Here is a 22,751-nt window from a genome sequence, read left to right as displayed (position 1 = left end):
TTCTCAAAGATATAATTTTAGCAGGAGGATAATATCTACCAATAAAAGCATCCTTGCATTTAGTCCATGAATCAATACTATTCTTAGGCAAAGATAGCAACCAATCTTTAGCTCTTCCTCTTAAGGAGAAATGAAATAATTTCAATTTTATAATATCACCATCTACATCCTTATACTTTTGTATTTCACATAGTTCAACAAAATTATTAAGATGGGCAGCAGCATCATCAGAACTAACACCAGAAAAATTGCTCTCTCATAACAAGATTCAGTAAAGCAGGTTTATTTTCAAAGAATTCTGCTGTAGTAGCAGGTGGAGCAATAGGTGTGCATAAGAAATCATTATTATTAGTGTTTGTGAAGTCACACAACTTAGTGTTTTCAGGAGTATTCATTTTAGCAATAGTAAATAAAGCAAACTAGATAAAGTAAATGCAAGTAACTAATTTTTTTGTGTTTTTAATATAGAGAACGCAAACAAGATAGTAAATAAAGTAAAGCTAGCAACTAATTTTTTGTGTGTTTTGATTTAGTGCAGCAAACAAAGTAGTAAATAAAATAAAGTAAAGCAAGACAAAAACAAAGTAAAGAGATTGGAAGTGGAGACTCCCCTTGCAGCGTGTCTTGATCTCCCCGGCAACGGCGCCAGAAATTTAGCTTGATACGCATAAAGCACACGTCCGTTGGGAACCCCAAGTGGAAGGTATGATGCGTATAGAAGCAAGTTTCCCCCAGTAAGAAACCAAGGTTTATCGAACCAGTAGGAGCCAAGAAGCACGTTGAAGGTTGTTGGTGGCGGAGTGTAGAGCGGCGCAACACCAGGGATTCCGGCGCCAACGTGGAACCTGCACAACACAATCATAGTACTTTGCCCCAACGTAACAGTGAGGTTTTCAATCTCACCGGCTTGCTGAAAACAAAGGATTAAACGTATTGTGTGGAAGATGATGATTGTTTGCGAAGAACAGTAAAGAACAATTGCAGTAGATTGTATTTCATATGTAAAGAATATGACCGGGGTCCACAGTTCACTAGTGGTGTCTCTCCCATAAGATAAACAGATGTTGGGTGAACAAATTATAGTTGGGCAATTGACAAATAAAGAAGGCATAACAATGCACATACAAATATCATGATGAGTACTATGAGATTTAATCAGGGCATTACGACAAAGTACATAGACCGCTATCCAGCATGCATCTATGCCTAAAAAGTCCACTTTCAGGTTATCATCCGAACCCCTTCCGGTATTAAGTTGCAAGCAACAGACAATTGCATTAAGTATGGTGCGTAATGTAATCAACACAAATATCCTTAGACAAAGCATCGATGTTTTATCCCTAGTGGCAACAGCACATCCACAACCTTAGAACTTTCTATCACTGTCCCAGATTTAATGGAGGCATGAACCCACTATCGATCATAAATACTCCCTCTTGGAGTCACAAGTATCAACTTGGCCAGAGCCTCTACTAGCAACGGAGAGCATGCAAGAACATAAACAACATATATGATAGATTGATAATCAACTTGACATAGTATTCAATATTCATCGGATCCCAACAAACACAACATGTAGCATTACAAATAGATGATCTTGATCATGATAGGCAGCTCACAAGATCTAACATGATAGCACAATGAGGAGAAGACAACCATCTAGCTACTGCTATGGACCCATAGTCCAGGGGTGAACTACTCACACATCGATCCGGAGGTGATCATGGCGATGAAGAGACCTCCGGGAGATGATTCCCCTCTCCAGCAGGGTGCCGGAGGCGATCTCCTGAATCCCCCGAGATGGGATTGGCGGCGGCTGCGTCTCTGGAAGGTTTTCCGTATCGTGGCTCTCGGTACTGGGGGTTTCGCGACGAAGACTATATGTAGGCGGAAGGGTAGGTCAGGGGGCATCACGAGGGGCCCACACAACAGGCCGGCGCGGCCAGGGCTTGGGCCGCGCCGCCCTAGTGTGTGGCCACCTCGTGGCCCCACTTCGTAACTCCTCCGGTCTTCTGGAAGATTCGTGGAAAAATAGGACCCTGGGCGTTGATTTCGTCCAATTCCGAGAATATTTCCTTACTAGGATTTCTGAAACCAAAAACAGCAGAAAACAACAACTGGCTCTTCAGCATCTCGTCAATAGGTTAGTGCCAGAAAATGCATAATAATGACATATAATGTGTATAAAACATGTGAGTATCATAATAAAAGTAGCATGGAACATAAGAAATTATAGATACGTTTGGAACATAAGAAAATATTTCTTCAAAAGGTTTATTTTATTCTGAAAACTATGCCCGCCAGTCTTCCAGAACTTCACGGAGTTCCTTTGCTGTTGCGTTCGTAGTTCCCTTCCCGGAACAGGGAGTGACAGCCACAATTTGATACACTCAGCAGAGGTGCGTTACTTTTCCCATAAGAGAACTTATCCTTGATACCAACCGAGACGCGTTTCTCATCCACACTTCCTTGGTGTGGGGCCAGGTGTAAGATCCAAGCCAATCACTGCCTTCTCTACGACCCTGCATACCCACCCTTTTGCCCCATTCACATATCCTCGGTAGACATATTCCGTTAATACGGCTTTACCCCCGATATGCTATGGACAATCCATCATAGACGGTAGAGCGCTCTCATCCACATGGATGGGGATTTAAAAGGATTTCTCAACCTACTGCGGTGTTATCACAACACCCAGCCAGGCCCTATCAAGTCCGTTGATATGCAAAAGGGAAAGGTACATCTGACTTCCCAGAGCCATTATAGATCTCATGGTTAACGTGAAATGTACGGCGCTAGAATCACTAGACGGCATTGGTGATTAGTCCTATATGAGTAGAACCCTTGCAATGGAACCTCCACCATATCAACACATATCATGGTTCCATTGCCCACCACATAGTCATATTCATAATTGAAAACGTAACATTTTATTTTCAATGCAGGAATGGTAAGTATAGTACTTTGGCGAGTAAATTGATAGTAAATAGTCAAGATGATATGAGCAAGGGTGAACTTGCCTGGTGACTGCAAGATAATGCAGTTCGATGTGTTGGATGGAACTTGTACCTCATGTTCTGTAAAGAAGCATCATTGTCCGTTAAGGACAATGTTATAAAATCCAAATGATGCATGCATGGGTGTATTATTTCATGTTCAATCCCTTACCCCAGAATATTTATTAAGATTTAGGTTTGATTTAAATATTTATGCCTTTGGCACTAATTTATAAGTCCTTTAAATCCTTTAACATGATTTTCTTTAAAAAAGAAAAGAATTTAAGAGTAATAGAATTTTCCTTTGGAAAATATTTATTTCAATTAAAGAATTTGAAATAAAAGAGTTTTTCTATTTTTGGAAATAAAGGAATTTGGAATATTAGAATATTTCCTTTTTGGAAAATATTTCTTCTTTAAAAGAAATGACTTGGAATAATAGAATTTTCTTTTGAAAATATTTGATAAACAAGTATTTGAGTTTATTTGGAATTTTCCTTGGTTTTTTATATCGAAGGAAAATTGCAAATTTTAAATTCCAAGTTTATAATTAAATTCAAAATTTGAAATTTGAAATTGTGTTGTTAGTTTCATTTCTTATTTTATTCTTATTAAGAATTATTTTTAGTACACTAATCCATTTTTTCTTGAACTTTTAGAGGTATCTATAATTTTTTGGAATTTTGTAAAGTCCAAGGGTTATTTTAAAATGTTACCGCGGTTTGGTGCCGCCGTGGCTGGCCTGTGCCACCGTGCCTCCATGGACGCCTCCATGGACACGCCAGGTAACCTTGCTTCCTTCTGCTACTCCTCTCTACTCCATCCTCTCCATCTGCTTGAGCTCTGCCTACTGAATCCTCCTATGCGTATGTTGCTGCTGCTATTGTTCTTGCTGTGCTTGGTGGATGCCCTGCCTATGCCTACTACAGCTATGCTCTTGCCTATCCATGCCTACTGATGTTATGCTGATGCCTGTGTAATTCCTACTGGTCCATTGGCTATGCTTACCCTATCTGTTCATGTCCTTGTGATGCTCATATGCTTACTGATGCTTATGTGAATCATATCCTAGTTGCTTGTGCTTATGTGCTATACAAATGCTTGTTGGTGGTCTTGCTGTTGACAGAGGCTAGCATTGCTGACACTTGTGGTGTCAGTGATGCTCTCATGTGCCCTGTGTATGATCCATTTGATCCATTTGGATCAATGCATGCTTGTGGTGCTTTTCTGTGCCTTGTACATGATCTAATTGATCCATTTGATCAACAGATGCTAGTGGCTAGATTATAGGGTTAACTCTTGGCTAATTGGCGTGGTTGCCCTAGCTACTGCTATGGTTTATACTTGCTCTAGTTGCTGCTCATGTGTGCGTGTGATGCTATTGCTGTCCATAGCACATTGGACAAGATCCAATGGCTAGGATGCAATTGGTCAAGCTACTGGTTGCCTCTCAGTGATGCTATTGCTTGTTCATTTGATGGATTATCTTGTATTCATGCCTTGGTGGATTATTTATATATGAACTGCTTATGCAGTGTTGATCATAAGCATTGATTTGTATGAAATGATATCTCCATGATTAATTGGGAGATAAATATAGTCTGAATCCATTTCTGGATGATGATGACTTATAAATTTGGTTTTAATGGATGGGTTGTGGTTGATGTGACCACAGTAGCCTTGCTACTGCTTGGGTTGCTCTCACTGTTGGATTTAATTCTTGTTGGCTACTCATCTTTGCTTGCACAGTAGGGTATCATAATTAATATGAATGCCACTGTGTTTGCATGTGAAGAAATAAATGTATAATATGATGGTTTCTTGGCTAGGAATTTGCTAGGTGGTCTTTGTAGCTTCTAGTACCTATGTATCCTCTACTGGTTGCTATCTGTGCATCTATATTTTTCTATTTGCACATGAATAGTATCTGGATGATATTGGATCTAGTGGCTCTATTTCTGCCAGTAATCCTTGGTCAAAACCAAGTGATGATAACCCCCATGAGCATCAGCTCATGCTTATGCCTTGTGTCATGCTATAAAATGGATTGGATCCACTAGATCCACTCCAGGTATATGTTATACCTTGTTCCAGCTCCTAGATGGCTATGCTTAGTTGCCGTTGAGCTTCTGCTTGATGGTTTTGATCACTTGCCCTTCTCCTCCTAGCTCATGGATGATCTTGCTTAAGTTCTCATATCTCTGTCTGGTTTTGGTTGGTTGGTTTGGATGAATGGATGGTTTATGTGGTTGGTTTTGATATTGTTGAAGAAGAACTGGGATGAACTAGCTACTGTTCATTGCTGGTTGTTGGTGGATGCTTATCTGATCGACTTGGTGAATTATTTCAGCTGGTTCTACCCTTTTATACTATCTGATGGTTCTCCCTTGCAATGAGACACATACATGTGCCCTTTTTGGTGACTAAGCCATGGTTGGCTTGATGTTGAGCATGCACAGTAGCTTGTGAGCTGTGTGTGTGCTTGTGGTGGAACTTGAGCTCATGATTGATCAAATTTAGGTCTGCTGGTGCTTATCTTGCTTCTGGCAAGGTTTTTGGACAGTGACACGTGTCTTGGACACTTGTATTAACCCCATGGCTAGTCTCTCTCATTTTTGCAGGTTTCCAACTTAATGTGATCCACAAACAAAGATTCTAGGACAAATAGTTTAGGATTTTTGTATATGATCCAATTCTTGTAATTCTTATTTTCTTTTATTTATTATTCTGTCCATTATTGTATAATGAATATTGTAAAGACAATGTAATATGTGTGTATGATCAATAAAGCTCAAGGTTTCGATTATGAGCTCTTATGTAAATTTATTATTCACTTTTGAATTATTTGTATATGTGTGATGTGATTTGAATTATGAATTCATAATTCATTGATATATTATTTACTTATTATATATTTTGTTTGAAATAAAATATGAATTGCCAAATCAAATAATCTCCCAAATTCTCTAAGTTTCAAAAGAGGTCACGTCGAAATTCATAACACTCACATTGCTCTAACCCTAATAGCAGCGAGAGAGAAACCTCGATTCCTCTTAGGTTTTCATGCAATAAGTCGCAAAAATTTCCCTCGTTTTGCGATCAAATGGACATCCCATTTCTAAATCTACCCGCCGGCCATGATCCGATCCGGCCGATCCTACCACCGCCGGTCACCCAACCTCTCTGTCGCCATCGTCCGCCCTCAATTCCGCCCATGTTCTCCTTCCCCGCAACTCCTCTTGTGCATCGACGAATCTCGGGCCTGCTGATCTCCTTCCTGCAACGCATCGATGGAGATGGGTCCCCAGCGGAACGGCTCCTGCTAGGCCTCGTCGACGTTGCACCGGTTCTGGCCGTCGCTGCTCGTCCTGTCCGTCGGCCCCTCCTCCCTTCACCCGTGAGGGCGCCCCTGTTCCCGAAACCCTAGGCTTCAGGACGGGGGGGATTGCACCGCTAGAACTGCCACAACACCGGCAAACGGCAACAGACGCAGATCTAAGGTTCCCTGCCCCCTCCTCTCCCAATTCGATCCCTCTAGGTACCATCCCCAGTATCTCTTCCTCAACCCTTCACATCTGTGCAGGAACTGAAGGCATCAGACCCGTGGTTCCCGCCTCGCCCCCGGCTCCATCAACTGGTGAATACCAATCTGCCGTGCAACATCACATCATCGGGAGAAGGTAGGAAGGAGAAGGGAGAGATGGAGGCGGTTGCAGCGGCGGCGGTGGCGGACATGGTGGACCTGAACACCCTCTTGCGCCGCGAGCTCCAGGCGCTCTGCAAGCTCAACGGCGTTCGTGCCAACATTACCAACCTCGCCATGGTCGAGGCCCTCCAGTCCCTCCCCTCGGTAAGCACCAATTCCACCCTTCTGATTCACGATTCTCCATTCCCTTGTGGCATACGAACCGCGATTCCGACTGGTGATTTATTTAGGATCGTTGTTTGATGCGGGTTTTCGTTTGTCGCGGACCAGGTGGAGAGGAAGGTAGGATTTGTTACTGAATCGATTGCTTTATTTATTTTTCCTAGGCTTATGTGTGAAATTTGCGAGCAGTAAACAATTAAGCATAAATACATAATGACTTAAAACCATAAGAGCCTGCCAAGCATATAATTTATGTACTGATCAAGTCTCTAGATTGTGGCTGGGCTGATACTATTTTGCATCCATACTCCCTGATGCATCATTGCACGCCACGAAAATTGTGGTGTAAAGTCGTGGCAAACCTATAATTGTTGTTTGAGACGCTTTTTATTATACTCTAGTTTAAATGCTGGACGGGTTCCTTCTTAGTCACTTAGTGCTCTGTACTTTTATGAAGTAAAATGGGGATGCTTGCTGTCCCAAACTTCCTCTGCTGCTTGATATCATGCACATTAGTATAAGGTGATTTCTTACTTGTGGTTTGCTACTAGCTCTGCGCATTAGTATAAGTTATACCTCTATGCATGCTTGTATGTGTGGCCTTGGTACGATGTATTGTGGGCAGGCTTGTTATACCCTTATGTATTTCTGAACATTTTTCTTTCCAAACATTTTGTTATACTGCCTTTTGTTTGCATTCTTGTTGGGCTGTTTTTTTTTTTTTTTTGGAGAGACATGTTACTTGTTCTGTTTTCTACCCCATTTATTTATGCTGGTAGATGCTCATCATGCATGGTGAATGTTATGGAGCCTATGCAATTTATTTATGATAGCCTGCAAGTTTATTTATTATATCCACACAACAAATATATGATGTTTACTAGCACTTTCTTCATGAGGGTGGGTACTTCTGTATATTGTGATGATCACCAGGTTCGGCACTTAATGTTTAGTTGTCTATTTTAGAAACTCATCATTTTTTATAGATGAACTGGTTGCTTTCGACACAGTTATTTGAACTGGACATTCAAATTTCTGTTCTTGTTTTGAATGATGCAGTGTATACCCATTATACCAGTGTTCTGTAGACACTAGAATTACCTATTATTGTGCCTTGTTTATCCTTCATCAGTATCAATTTTGGTTGTCCTTGAATAAAGAAATTTATGTCTGTCGCTAAACAAGAAGCATCTGTGATATATGCAAACAGTTAAACTTTATATAGCAAATCTTGTGCTGTACTTTAAAACTAGGAGCAACAAGCAAAATAAGGACTTACTGGTAGTGTGTAAATTAGACAGGTGCAACCTGTCTAATTAGAATATACTCGTGCTATCATGATTGACTCAACTTCATGCTTGATTCATACATGAACATTAGTTTCCTTGCTAGCATTCTATTATGAGATTCTGTTCCTAACTGCTCTGTTTTGTTGTTACCAGCAAGAAGGGACCTTGGAGGTTCGGAGACATCCTGATGCATGGTGCAGCAGCAGAAGTGACCTGGAGGCTGCAACAAAGGTTCGAGATATCCTGATGCATGGTGCAGCAACAAGAAGTGACTTGTATGCTGTCAGCGTTTCATAGCTGGTTATTATTGTATATACGTGATTTAAGCGGTGGAAATATTGTAATAGATAACTTTGGTTGTTATCAAAGGTAGTAATATATGTTTTGCAAAGGTTAAGGCTCAGAAAAAAGGCCAAAATGTTGGGCTTGGCCCATGTAGTCGTTAAGAATTGTGAAGGAAAAAAACCGTAAACAGGCTGGCCAAAATGTTGGGGTGGCCCATGTAGATGTCCAGAATTATCAAGCGAAATAATAAACAGGCTGAATTATTGGGCTCAGCCCATGTAGACCATCGATTTGGACCGGGCTGATTTTGAATTAAGATGTTTTGGTTTCGTCACAATTTTGCCACGTAGGACCAGCCACGTAGGATCTGACGTGGACTGGTTGGATCGTCCAGGCCGTTTTTAAAACATCATAGGTTGTATGACGTTTTTAGAACGTCATAATCGACTATGACGTTCTAAGGAAAACGTCGTTATAGATCATTAATGACACTAATCTTTTGACGTTCTCAAAAAAGGTTAAAAGCCATCAAAAAACCGTCATAAACCATCCACTGTGATGTTTCAGTGACGTTTTTAAAACGTCGTGTATTGACAGATTCCTTGTAGTGTTATTAAGTTTATATTAAATAATTTAGGCTGTAGAGTTTGAAATAATTTTAGCAAATAAAAATATCCTAAGCTACAGTTTACCTTACCGTGCTTCTTACCAAACATATATTTCAACAGTTACACTTAGCCTTCCCAAATGTCAAGAACAACATTGATTCTCATAAATTTTCTCTCATAATTTCTAGACATACATATGTATATACACGTATATACAAGTAGCTATTGTTAAAAATAAGAATCATGGTATATAGTTCGGTCGATCAATAGAAATAAATATTTCAAACTTCTCCACCAAGATTTCAAAAACAATGGATTTTTCAAATGTAAATATTATTTAGTTTATTATTGCGTTACCTAATATTTCTCTTGCCGAATACTAATATGTTTTAAGTCTTATGTGTACGAGGGAGATTGTTAAGGGGGCAGAATACCAATCATGCTAAAAACTATAAGTAATACTATATAAAAATTTAGCTTAACTATATATTTAAGATTTTTTCTACACTAGGGGGGCCATTGCCCCCTGTCCTAAGAAAACTTCGGGAAAGTGAACAAGGAGACATTCATGTTGTTTCGCCCTAGGGCCCCGGAAATCTATGGACCGGCCCTGGTTGGGGGAGGGGAGTGGATAGTTGGCGGAAAAAGGCATGGAGCAAGACCGGCGCGAGTAGGCACATCCAGCGCGAGGGGTGGCGCCGGGGGTATGCAGAGAGGAGGTCCTCGGGGAGCGGAGAGACGATGGCAGTTCGTGGAGTTTTGGGTGGGGATAGAGCAGTGCCGCTGGGATAAGCACTACATGGATGAAAGGAGAGCCACGTGCAGGTTGGATTAGGCTACTTCGTCCAGACCGTCATATCAGGATCCAACGCACTAAAGGTGGGAGCACCGCGTAAGAACAGAGAGTACCAGGCAAGGAATAGAATTTGGGATGTTTTAACTCCAATCCTCGAAATGTACAATAAGGAACACGTGATTGGACTAACTTATGGAAAAGTCCACTCACCAACGGGTTCCGCACGCGAAAAAATAATATTCGCCATAACTCAGCCACACACGCACAACGACTCGCCAAGCTCGTTCCGAGTTGCAAAAGCTAGGATTTCTCAAGTAGCCGGCCCCTCCCCCACCGTTGCATCTTCTCTAGCGGTTGCCACCGTTCGTGGCTCCTCCGCCACTCACCTCAGCCGATCATCGTCCTGTTATCACCAGATTTTGGACAAATCCAGAGGTGGGCCGTAAGAGAGATGGGCTTAGAGGACTACACGTGGAAGATCTCTGAAGCGGCCTTGCACGGAGAATTTGGGCTAGTTTGCCCGTGTATCTTTAATTGTAGTAGGTTATATCTTAGATCAAGATTTAGAGTTTGTATCGCACACGGTGGGATATTCCCACGTTAGAAAGTCCGCTGGACTATAAATATGTATCTAGGGTTTATGGAATAAACAACAACACAACGTTCACCCCAAAACAAACCAATCTCGGCGCATCGCCAACTCCTTCGTCTCGAGGGTTTCAATCGGGTAGCGACATGTCGCCTAGATCGCATCTTGCGATCTAGGCAAGACAAGCTCCACGTTGTTCATGCGTTGCGTCATCGAAGCGTCTTTGATGGCGCGCAACGTAGTTATCATAGATGTGTTAGGGTTAGCATAGCTCTTCGTATAAACATGCTTACGTAGTGCAACCCTTGCATGTCTAGCCGCCCTCACGCCTATCTCAGGCGTGGGGGCGGCACCCTGCTTGTTCATCATCTAGTAGATCTGATCCGTTACGATTGCTCCTTGTTATGCAAGGATTAGTTTAATATCTGCAATAGTTAGGCCTTACAAAGGGGGGGAGGATCCAGCGGCACGTAGGGTGGCGTTCGCAAGTCCTAAACAGGATGTTCCGCGGATCAACATCATTGTTGGTTCTTTGGCCTTGTTTAGGATCGGCTTATGAGCACCGTGCGTGGCCGCGAGGCCCAACCTGGAGTAGGATGATCCGATTATGCGGTGAAAACCCTAAATCGTCGTAGATCTCATTAGCTTTATCTTGATCAAGCAGGATCACCAAGTATTCGTGCACCCCGTACGAATCATGGGTGGTCGGCTCTTTGAGCCGATTCACAGATAACCCGAGAGCCGATCGAGGCTCGTATTTAATGTTTACGTGTATGCCATGCAGAACTAAGCGAGGCATCCCCATCACCTTCCCGACCAGGTATAGGTCAGGTGGCACGCCCTTGCACTTCGCATCGCCGCGTGTGACCGTAAGAGCATTGCGGGCCGTCGCTCGGAGGGGTCTCACCACCGCAGCTCTAGGCTCTTCCCGGCTCTACCGTGTTGACAGCCGCTGCCCGCCGGTGGGTTTTGGCGATCAACACATTCTTGCACGCCCGGTGGGACAATCATCTACATCAACCACATCGCCATCTACATCCGAGATGGCGACGACGGCACGCCGCCACCTACGAGGAGCTGCTCACGAGCTCAAGAAGAAACATGACGAGATCAAGGCCACCCTCGAAGCCGACCTCATCGGCTCTTTCGTAGAACCCGTACCCATGGCATCGATGGAAGGGATTCTCACCACAAGGTGCACTCGATGGGATAGATCTCTGCCCCGTCGGAGGAACGCACCAGGGCCCTACGGCAGAGATCAACTACTTGGTGGCTCACTCGCTACACCGCCACTCGAAAACTTGGTCAACGTGTTGGAGCGTCTCGCTCTGCTGCGCGTGATCCAGGAGATCATGAGCCACCGGCACTCGCCGTCAGACCAGCTCTCGGGACGCATCAAGGAGAGTTGCCACCCAGCCCCGTCCACCGCTGCCATGTGCATTGGCAGCACCACTGAAGTGCCGGCTACACCGGCATTCGTCGTCTACAAGATCGGTGGTGGCCCTAGTGACTACCGCTTCTTGGCCGAGGCGCCCAAGGAGATCCCTCAAGGATACGCGTGCATCGTATGTGCGTATTGTGGCAATCGCCACTCTCAAACCAGGCCACAACGTCGTGGACTCCAAGACAAACAGAGGAACGTCGGCGACGAGCTTGAGAAGCGTACGTGGCTAACTAAGTACGCCACCCCGACGAAACTCAGAGCCCGGCTCTGCAGCTTGGCTCGAGCTGGAAAAGCAAACATGGCTGGCTAAATACGCCACCCCGGCGAATCTTCGTAGTGCATCTCTGCAGCCAAGACGGCGGATCGATCAGTACCATACTGAGAGACCAGTTCGGCATTATGCCGAAAAGGAGGGCAATCGGCTATTCTAAGCCGTACCTCGACGAGTACGAGATGATCCCGCTGCCACCTAAATATCGGCTCCCGACTTCTCCAAATTCAAGGATCGGATGGCTCCAGCTCCATCGAGCACATCGGCCGATATTTGGCGCAACTAGGACCGGCCGATTTCGGATCAGCTACGTGTGAGGCTCTTTTCACAAATCCCTCACAGATCGGCTTTTGGATGGTATACCTCTTTGCCAAAGAACTCCATCCGGCCTTGAAGCAATTGGAAGAACAGTTCCATATGCAATATCATTCGAAGCTTCCGAGTCTAGCATTGCCGATCTAGCACAACTACGTCGAAGCGCGGAGAAACGGTGACAGAGTACATCCAGCGCTTCAGAATCTTAGGAACCGATGTTATTCGGTTCGTATAATCGAAAAGGAAGCATCGAGTTGGCGTAGCTGGCCTTGCAACACAGCTCAAGGACATGGCCTCCCAAGCAGATTATCCTCGCCGGCGCACATGGTTCGAAACTATCGCATATGAACAGCGCCACCTGCACTGTACCAAGACAAGTTCAAGCGTGCGTAGTCATGGTCGATACAGAGGAAGGTGAAGTGCTGCGGGAGACCAAGAAGTAGCAAGTGGCTGAATGGACTCGGGGAGGAACCCCGTGTCCCGCAAATGGGTAAAGCCACCAGGGCCGCCTGTGGGATTTGATTTTGACGTGACCAAGACTGAACAAATCTTCGACCTCCTGCTCAAGGAGAAACAGCTTGACGATTCCCGAAGGTCTCAAGTTCCCTACGGCGCAAGAGCTAAACGGAAAGCCATACCGCAAGTTCCACAACTCGCTTTCCCATGCCACCAACGACCGCAGGTGTGGCGTCGGCACATCCAAGCGGCGATAGAGAAGGGGCGTTTAATTTTCAACCAAGACGCCATGAAGGTAGACACCCAGCCCTTCCCCGCCGTTAACATGGTAGAAGTCATCTACCCCGAGAGTTGCCACCAGGTCCCACGTTCAGCATCAACATGGTAGGACACGGGAACCACTCGGCAAAGATGGAGATGAGGGCAATTGCTCTCATAGCAAGGATACAGAGGAGGCCGCTCCACGCGATCGGCTCCATCATGATGGCAAGCGCTACGTTACGTAGGGAGAAGTGAAGAACATAAGATATCAACGACCTCTCTCGATCACCTCCTCAACAAATATGTGAGACAAGATGACCAACGCCGACGGTCCAACTATGATGATGAAGGAGATCGTCGCTAGAGAAGCCGTAAGACATCGTCGGCAGGATCGCTATGAGGAGGAGCACGAGCGCCGTGCCACGGACACATCAAGGGAGCAAGATGACAACGCCGGACACGGGACTGCCCTTTCTTCGATTCATCGCTGGGATTCAGAATGAGCCGATTGCCCACAATCGGCAATTGCCCAATGCAACAAGAAGAAGAAGGAGGCAGCCAACGTGTCCGTGTTTGAGCGCTTAGGGCCTCTCCCACCACCAAGCAAACGTGCCGAGTCACTTCGTTGGGCAAATTTTGAGGATTCCGAAGACGAAGGACTTGAAGAAGAAGGAGACAAAGCCACCGTCCGAGGTGGTGCCCCGACGGACTCAGCCGTTCACAAAACGCAGGTTCAGCGGTTGCGCGGCCTGGAGGAAGCCGAAAGGTTATACCTGCATACGCTGAGGAAGGCACGGCCTGATCTGGCCGCAAAGGTTCAGCGAGCCCTGGATGAAGAGGGTCGTCCACGAAGAATGGAGTGGCGTCCCAAGCAAAAGAAAGCCGATGATGAAACATCGGCCGGCACAAACATGGTGCTTGTCTTGCCGACGGAGCTTAGTGTTCCACGATTATACGATGCACTTAAGGTGGACGACAAGCAGCGCGTCAAGTCGAGAGGTTGGGTTGGTTTTATCCAGCCTAACCGAGTAGCAAGATTAAACCAATGAGCAAACCGTGCGAGGCTGATCCTTGTGATCGGCCCCAAAAGTTTATGGAGGGACATTACGAAACCTTCATCGAACGAGCAAGGTGGAGGCCGATTCCAAAGCAATCGGCCAAAATTATCTTCTGCACATATTCTCGTGTGTGGGGGCGGTGGCCACGTCGGCAGATGAAAGTCAGCATAAGTCTTTGCGAAGCCGACGTGCAAGTACAAAGGTGCTCGACTAACCAAGAAAGCCGATATCTGCAGTCATTCAAATAGATTCGGCTCGGGGGCATATAGTCGATGAACATATGCAGATAAACATGTGCGTACATGCGTGCGATGGAACATTGGGGGCCGGTTAAGGAAAAATCGGCCAAATAAAAAAAAATTTCAGAAGCAAAGCCGATGCGCAGCCATCGACTTTAGTACGCTTGCACAGACCAAGACCTACCGGCTATGTGCTCAAGGGTTTACATCAACGTCGATGTTCGGTAGAAAGAAAGCTGATCAACGACTTATGCATCCTCGCCGGTATTCTTGCCTTGATGAAAGCTCGGGGGCAGCTCGCCCCGGAAGTTCTTCGTAGAGCCGATTTTGATGGAATCGGCTGATTCTCGTTACGATTCGGAGGCTGATGGTGACACATGTGGTTGGCTCACGATTGTCCTCGCCTTGATGAAGACTCGGGGGCAACGGACTACATGAAGATTTGGTTCTTTAGAAACCAATTGGAGTTGCATCGGTTGATCTGCGTCGTGATCCTCTCACAGACGATTCACGAGTCGCGAAAGAAGATTGCTTGAAGCTATGGAGAGGAATCAGAAGGGAGGCCGTCGGCTTTACAGATTTTGGACTGTCCTGTCGCCGCAAAGGGATTGGATTCTCAAAATAGCCGATGAGTGGTCATCGGCTAAGGGATTGCGAAGAAAATATGGTCGATACCAAATCGCAGCCTGAAATTGAGAAGTTCTCGGCCTACGAGCTAATCGACATGAGAATCCAGCTTCATGGGCGTCCAAAAGAAGAAAAAATCGATACATTGCTATCGGTCTTGATATGACAAAGGAAGGAATGAAATTGGGGCAATTGAAGGATGAATCAAAAGAACAATTTCATTAATTCAGAGGAGCGGCTTTACAAGAAAGAGCCGATGGCTCTCAAAAGAGGGATCTAGTGCCTAGCGCACCGCTACTACTAGTCCTATTCTACTAGTCGTCGCTGTCCTCGTCGTCACCGCCGTCGATGTCGTCGGCGCTGCTCCCGGGGAGCTCCTCGTCCGCTGCTACCCCAGCCCATGGCCGAGCCTCTTCCTCCTCGTCATCATCATCGTCCTCGCTGTCCGCCCGTAAGCGGAAGCGCTTGGTTGGCGGGTACCCGGCGGAAGAGGAAGATTCATCTTCCTCCTCCTCTTCTTCTTCTTCGTTGTCATCTTCATCCTCGCTGTCCGCCCACATGCGGGAGCGCTTCTTCAGCGGGAGCTTGGCGGAGGGAAGGTCTTGGCCTTCGCTACTTCTCCTTCTTTCTTCTCATCATCGGAGGGGAGGGGGTCCACTTCGGAAGAAGGTTTGTCCTCGTTCTTCTTCGGCGAGAATGGGGGAAGAGGTTTGAGAAGGAGGAGGAAGAGGAAGACATTGCCGAGGGAGAAGAGGGTTTTTTGGGTGCCGATGGCTGGAACAGAGGAAGGGGATGAAGAAAGCTAATCGATCGGCACGGTTAAATAATGAGGAGCTCGGTGGAAATTTCTTGTCACACATTACGGCTTCCAAGGAGATGACGCGAGCTATCGAATTTTGGCAGAGAAGCGAGAAGACAGTGGCATAATGATAACGGATACGCAACAGCTCGTCTCTGCCACGACATGACCCGACGGAGGAACGCTTAATGATTTTGGAAAAATTATTTCCAAAACCAGGGGGCATGTGTTATCACCAGATTTTGGACAAATCCGTAGGTGGGCCGTAAGAGAGAGGGGCTTAGAGGACTCCACGAGGAAGATCTCTCAAGCGGCCGTGCACGGAGAAATTGGGCTAGGTTGCCCGTGTATCTTTAATTGTAGTAGGTTATATCTTAGATCAAGATTTAGAGTTTGTATCGCACACGGTGGGATATTCCCACGTTAGAAAGTCCATTGGACTATAAATATGTATCTAGGGTTTATGGAATAAACAACAACACAACGTTCACCCCAAAACAAACCAATCTCGGCGCATCGCCAACTCCTTCGTCTCGAGGGTTTCAATCGGGTAGCGACATGTCGCCTAGATCGCATCTTGCGATCTAGGCGGACAAGCTCCACGTTGTTCATGCGTTGCGCGTCTTGAAGCGTCTTTGATGGCGCGCAACGTAGTTATCATAGATGTGTTAGGGTTAGCATAGCTCTTCGTATAAACATGCTTACGTAGTGCAACCCTTGCATGTCTAGCCGCCCTCACGCCTATCTCAGGCGTGGGGGCGGCACCCTGCTTGTTCATCATCTAGTAGATCTGATCCGTTACGATTGCTCCTTGTTATGCAAGGATTAGTTTAATATCTGCAATAGTTAGGCCTTACAAAGGGGGGGAGGATCCAGCGGCACGTAGGGTGGCGTTCGCAAGTCCTAAACAGGATGTTCCGCGGATCAACATCATTGTTGGTTCTTTGGCCTTGTTTAGGATCGGCTTATGAGCACCGTGCGTGGCCGCGAGGCCCAACCTGGAGTAGGATGATCCGATTATGCGGTGAAAACCCTAAATCGTCGTAGATCTCATTAGCTTTATCTTGATCAAGCAGGATCACCAAGTATTCGTGCACCCCGTACGAATCATGGGTGGGTCGGCTCTTTGAGCCGATTCACAGGATAACCTGAGAGCCGATCGAGGCTCGTATTTAATGTTTACGTGTATGCCATGCAGGAACTAAGCGAGGCATCCCCATCACCTTCCTGACCAGGTATAGGTCAGGTGGCACGCCCTTGCACTTCGCATCGCCGCGTGTGACCAGAAGAGCATTGCGGGCCGTCGCTCGGAGGGGTCTCAGCCAGCCGCAGCTCTAGGCTCTTCCCGGCTCTACCGTGTTGACAGGCCGCTGCCCGCCGGTGGGTTTCGGCGATCAACACGTCCACCGCTCCCCCCGCAGCCATGGCCCGCCCACCTCTCTTGTCGCAACATGGAACTTTGCCAGGGACCAAGCTAACGCTTGTGCCTCTTCACCTGCAGCAGGAAGTTTCGCCGACGACGTCCAGCTCGTCACGACGACTTCCTCCCGCCCTCTCCATTGGTAGCCAGCCACCGCCATGGATGCTCAAGGTCGGAGATCCAAAGCAAAGAGGAAAGACTCAGCGGCCGTCGGATCTAGATGTTGTTGTGAAGGGTAACTTTTGGGGATTTTGTCAATGTTACACACGATGTTACGATTTGTTACATACGTGCATCATTTTTGTTGTGTAACTATCAACAAACTGGTATTATTATTTTTCTATCGTATGCTACAGAGAAATTGCAGCAATGTTACACGCGTATTCTTATATTATTGGATGGGTTAGACAAAAAATTGGATATATTGCAGAGAAATGTTGCAAAATGATGTCACATTTTTAAAAATATTACATACATAGAGAAAAATGTTACATTCAAAATTAATTTGCATCAATTGCAGATATTTTTTGCACCATAATTTCACGACTTTATCACACTAAAAGAAAAACATTGAAGACAAATGCTACATACTTAAAAAAAATGATACATACAAATTTTTTGTTACTCCCTTCGATCCATATTAGTTGCAACTAATATAGATGTATCTAGACATATTTTAGTTCTAGATAGATCCACACTAGTGGCAAGTAATATGGATCGGAGGGAGTACATGATCGGATGATGCACACGATTTGTTCACTTAAGTGAATCGGATGGCTCCGGACGCTTTTTATAGCCACTTGTAGCATGGTGTCGGCCTTAACTTATTCAACACTTCAGACATCACGCCAATGCAGAAATCATAAGAAAACACGATTGCACTTGAGATGTTTGTGGTACATAGTACTCACTCCATTCATAAAAAAATGTCACGATTTTGTCTACACGTTTTAGTCGGTAGATATATGTGAATCTAGATAAATTTATAATAATTATTTTTAAATGAAGAAATCACGTAAAATACATGCAAGGCTGCGTGCGCCTTAGATCGACTGATCATTTTTGTGTAGACACGGTGGCTGAAACTTATAGAACACCAAAGTATGAATCAAAAATACATGTTTCTGAAACCCAGTTTATTCAACAAACAGTAAAGGATCTGAATCTAGCGCTCGTGAGGCGTGCTGCCATGGCACTCCCACGGCGGCAAAAAAAACACAGAGGAAAACGAAAGCAAAGAAGAAGAACGACAAATAACCGATGCGTGCGCCACGCGCGGCACTCCCGCGCTGACAGAACAAAGCAACAAAAAACACACACACTGGGGAAAACAGAGGATCTACTGTCTAGCGTCTTGCCGGCGACGGGTCGGCCTTGATGCCGCTGGACGGGTCGGGGTCGACCACGGACGCGGCGGTCTGGCCGGCGCCGGCGAAAGCGGCCGCGCCCTGCGCACCGGCGTCCTCGACCGCGCTGGCGCCCCCGGCGACCTCCTTGGCGAAGGGGATGGACTCGGCGCTGCTGGCCGCGTCGGCGAGCGGCGCCACCGCGGCGGCGGCCAGCAGGAGGACCGCGACAATGGCGAGAGCGCGAGACATGGTTGCGTGCGTGGTGGACGGACTGGTATGGTCGAGCTGGTTGGCAATGCAGGACGGGAGAGGGGCGGGCGGGCATATGTAGCTCGCCGGTGGGGAAGGCGCGCACGGTGGCCGGTGGTCGCGCGCGCGCGAGGGAGGCGCGATTTGCTTGTGGACGTACGTGTGCGACCTGGTTCTTCCCGCGCACTAATCGCTTGAGTGCTTGACCATTTATTCAGCCTCGGGGATGGCATCTCGATTTAGTTGTGGCCGTGCAGAACGTTAGGTGTAGCATGATATGACTACAGTATATCATTTGTAACTATATAAATAAATAGATAAAACTGTATTGTTCCATCCCGCTACCTGTGACAAGTATTTAGGGTCACAGGGGTACAGTGTTGTGAGTACAAATGTGTCTTGTGTACGCTAGAGTAGCCACACAAGTTGAAAGTCAAAATAATAAAAAGTAAAATTCACTTTTCCTCGCTTATTTGTAACTAAAGTGTCAAAGATCACACCCGATTTAAGATTTGATTCATGCATTTCGCTCTCTAGTTGTGTTTGTGTCGTTATTTCCAATTGAAATAGGGTTTTACATCTATGTACGTTGGGCCACTTGTCATGTCCATGCGGCACATCACCCTCATTTTGAACCGTTTTCGTAAATTACAAACTTCACATAACATTAATAGAACCCGCAAAAAGTACCATTAATAGTGTTATATGATTATAAACTAGAACGCATTATAAACCATACCATTAATAGTGTTATGAGTATATTTTTATCTCAGATCACAAAGATCACCAGTCTGAACTAGCAAAACCACACGGTATATTTTTAAAGGGTTGACACTAACCTAGCTCGGCTGCCAGAGGCCGCACAGTAACCTAAACCTATCCCAAAATAAGATGTACCACAACATGCCTCGAAAACTTCAATACGATAATTGGTTCGAACTAGAATAATAAACCATGAATATTAAGTTATATTTAGTTCCTCCCTCAAATAGAACACGAACAAAATTGTTTTTGCCAACGCTACTTGGACAAGCCGAAACACATTGGAGCCTTGGAGGTGTTTTGAAGTTCAGCTTCACCTCATCAATAGGAGGAACTTCAATGTAGAAACGTCCAAACTTGAGAACATAAGAAAGTGGTGCAATAACAAGAGCAGTAGTTGTCATGTCCTCACCAAGCGACATCACCATAATTAGGGTTGTGTGTGACATAGGGTGGGGAGTTCACATGAGACAACACAATTTAGAGTGGAGGCTTGTCAAACAGTAGGGCCATCGAACTTGATGCATGGAAAATCGAAAGTGGTGGCTCTTATGGAGGCAAGGTTGGATTGAGGATGTGGTGTGGCGATGAGATAATTAAGTTTAACTAATCAAGAAGAACAATGATGTGGCATAGACCCGTATATCCCACCATTCAAAAATTTACTACTCATATGTGTTACACGCTGTTTGAGCAAGATATTACTTTATTCTACCATCATATTCTCGTATGTGCATATTCTTTTCACCGTGTCATATGTAGCGATGGTGGTGTAATGGAGTGTAGAATGTCATAGCCGTACAACGACACGTAGTGCCGTAGTGGCATTGAAACCTAGAGCCGAGGGGCGGTGGAGGATGCGAGCAATGGTGTATTTTGTGTTTGCAGCCCCAACTAAGTGGAATCCCCGTTTATAAGTGATATAGCCAAAAGTAGAGTTCAGGAGCAGGCGAATAGAGAGGAAATAGAAAACCACATCTCTCTCTTCTAGCGTTTTGCGGTATGTTAATCTATGATCCATAGTACGTATCATGTTGACAAGCAAACCAACCGATAATGAGATGAGAGTGAAAGGGAGGATACAACATGGTTCTTTTATCTTTTTTTACTGTACTTAATAGTATGTTTATTTACGATCTACATTGCAATGTATGTATAAGTACTTTGCTCGTAACAATGGAAATAACACAGATATAGAATTATAGATACATGGAAATCATGATTAATAATAATATTATTATTACATATGATACGAACTAGTAAGAAACACGATAAATGACACAACTCGGAACAATCAAAAGACAGAAAAAAGAACACAAATTCAGAACAACCATCCTATTATCGTCTCCAAATCAACTGAAAACCCCGGCCATCCGGTGGATCTGGCGTCTGTCTGCTCCACGTCGAAGGGGTCGTTCCAGAAGGACACTTCAGTCGTCGTTGTCGTCATCGTCCGAGAGGCCGGAGATGCCCTCAGCGGGGCCGGGGGCGCCCGCCGGTCCATCCGATGGACCCTCAGCGGGCGCGTCCGCGGCCGGTGCGTCAGCTTCAGGGGCGTCGGCGGCCTTCTCCTCCGTCTTGGCGGACTTCTTGGCCTTGGCCAGCGGCGCGACGGCCACGGCGACGAGGAGCAGCAGGGCGAGAGCGAAGGCTGTGCGGCGGGCCATGGCGAGCTGCGTGGGCGTGCTTAAGCGCGCGCTCTGATCTCTGTGCTGCTGCTGTGCGTATGCGGTGATTTCTCAGGCTTCGTTGTGACGAGGGGAGGCTTCGCGGCGGTCTTATGTAGGTGCTGGAGGTGACTATTTCTGGGCGGGGCTGTCTGAACGAGGCGTAGCGCGTGGTTCTCGGCGGTGGCAATGGCGTAGTGGTGGCGCGCGGTTGTAGCCGTGGGAAGAGGTTTCAAAACCTGTCCCAGCCGATGGATCGATCTCCCTTCGTTTTCACGGGTAGGTTTACGGCAAACGCTGCTGGCCATGCGTTTTGGAACTAAAAAAGTTCACCTTGTACTGCTCAGTAGTCGCCAGACTGATGTGATTTTTGTTTAGAAGAAAGTCTACTTTAATCCTTGAATTCTAGTGAAAATTCACCTTTGGTACTAGAACTTCCGTTTTGTTTAAAAACGAACCTTGAACTTCTAAATCATCCGCTTTTAGTCTTTATCTCGGTTTAAGCCAACCAAATATCTGCCACATGTGCAAGGGCGAGAGCCATGACGATATTGATAGGCAAAACAAGCATGCTTTCATGAATTGTGACGCAACACTTCAATTAAATTGGGATAGAAAGAAATAGAGCGAGGGACTGGTTGAGAGACAAAGGGTTTTATTTCTTGCATTAAGATGTTAGGTTTGACATCTCAGCTAAGTTGGGCTTGGTCTGGTTCGAAACCAATTCACTTGGTTGATTGTTTGTTCATTCCATGTTAGTGATTTGCTCAACACAGCCGAAGAAGGGATGCAAAGTAAACTATTTCGAACAAGGTCTATTCTAGACTAAAAATATTTTTTAGGACCAAAAGTGAACTCTCCAAAAAAATTAAGAACTAGAAATGGACTGTACCCAGTATAGAGAAAATAAAAGCTACTCTAGTTAGACATAGTGTGCCAATCACATATGGGCTGGGCAAACATTGTATGGTGCAGTATATCCAACGCTTGTTTGATCTAACGGCTACACAAAGTGATTGACTCTTTTATTTTTTATCTCTTGCTATCTTTGTAATCTCTTTTATATCTTTCTTTTTATGTGCCACAATGAGACTTTTTCATCGAGTATTTAACACGTAACCTAGATAAGGAAGAGGTCGTCATTTCCACCAACATGGTATCAGACCATCCTCTTCTCACCGTCTGACAAACTTTCCCATAAGAATCATCTCTTATGGAAGCCGCAAGTGCTGCTCGCCTTGCGAGGAGCGCAGGTCATGGGCCTGCTCAACAGGTCCGACCCCACGCCTGCAAAAACCTTGGAGGTTGAAGATGAGAACAAGAAGAAGATCATCGTCCCTAATTCATCGGATTTTGAGGGATCAACAACTCGTAAGTCATCTGCTCAAAACTTTATCCCCTGA

At 45.5% G+C, this 22,751-nt stretch overlaps 2 protein-coding genes across 2 annotated transcripts; both read right to left on the bottom strand.

Annotated features, from left to right (window-relative positions):
- Positions 1–18,425: 18,425 nt before the first annotated feature.
- LOC127298238 (uncharacterized) lies at positions 18,426–19,051 on the bottom strand. Its single transcript, XM_051328150.2, has one exon. The coding sequence runs from the start codon at positions 18,917–18,919 to the stop codon at positions 18,668–18,670; it is 252 nt and encodes an 83-aa protein (XP_051184110.1). The 5' UTR covers positions 18,920–19,051; the 3' UTR covers positions 18,426–18,667.
- Positions 19,052–20,880: 1,829 nt separating this feature from the next.
- LOC127298237 (uncharacterized) lies at positions 20,881–21,452 on the bottom strand. Its single transcript, XM_051328149.2, has one exon. The coding sequence runs from the start codon at positions 21,346–21,348 to the stop codon at positions 21,112–21,114; it is 237 nt and encodes a 78-aa protein (XP_051184109.1). The 5' UTR covers positions 21,349–21,452; the 3' UTR covers positions 20,881–21,111.
- Between the last annotated feature and the right edge of the window lie 1,299 nt (positions 21,453–22,751).

This window comes from Lolium perenne, chromosome 5, assembly GCF_019359855.2.
Source record: "Lolium perenne isolate Kyuss_39 chromosome 5, Kyuss_2.0, whole genome shotgun sequence".
In the NCBI taxonomy this organism is placed as follows: Eukaryota; Viridiplantae; Streptophyta; class Magnoliopsida; order Poales; family Poaceae; genus Lolium; species Lolium perenne.
This window is presented reverse-complemented; position numbering and strand designations above follow the sequence as displayed.

What these genes read in the sequence shown, in the direction of transcription:
- LOC127298238 (XM_051328150.2), bottom strand. Translation starts at nt 18,919, where the DNA reads ATGTCTCGCGCTCTCGCCATTGTCGCGGTCCTCCTGCTGGCCGCCGCC.
- LOC127298237 (XM_051328149.2), bottom strand. Translation starts at nt 21,348, where the DNA reads ATGGCCCGCCGCACAGCCTTCGCTCTCGCCCTGCTGCTCCTCGTCGCC.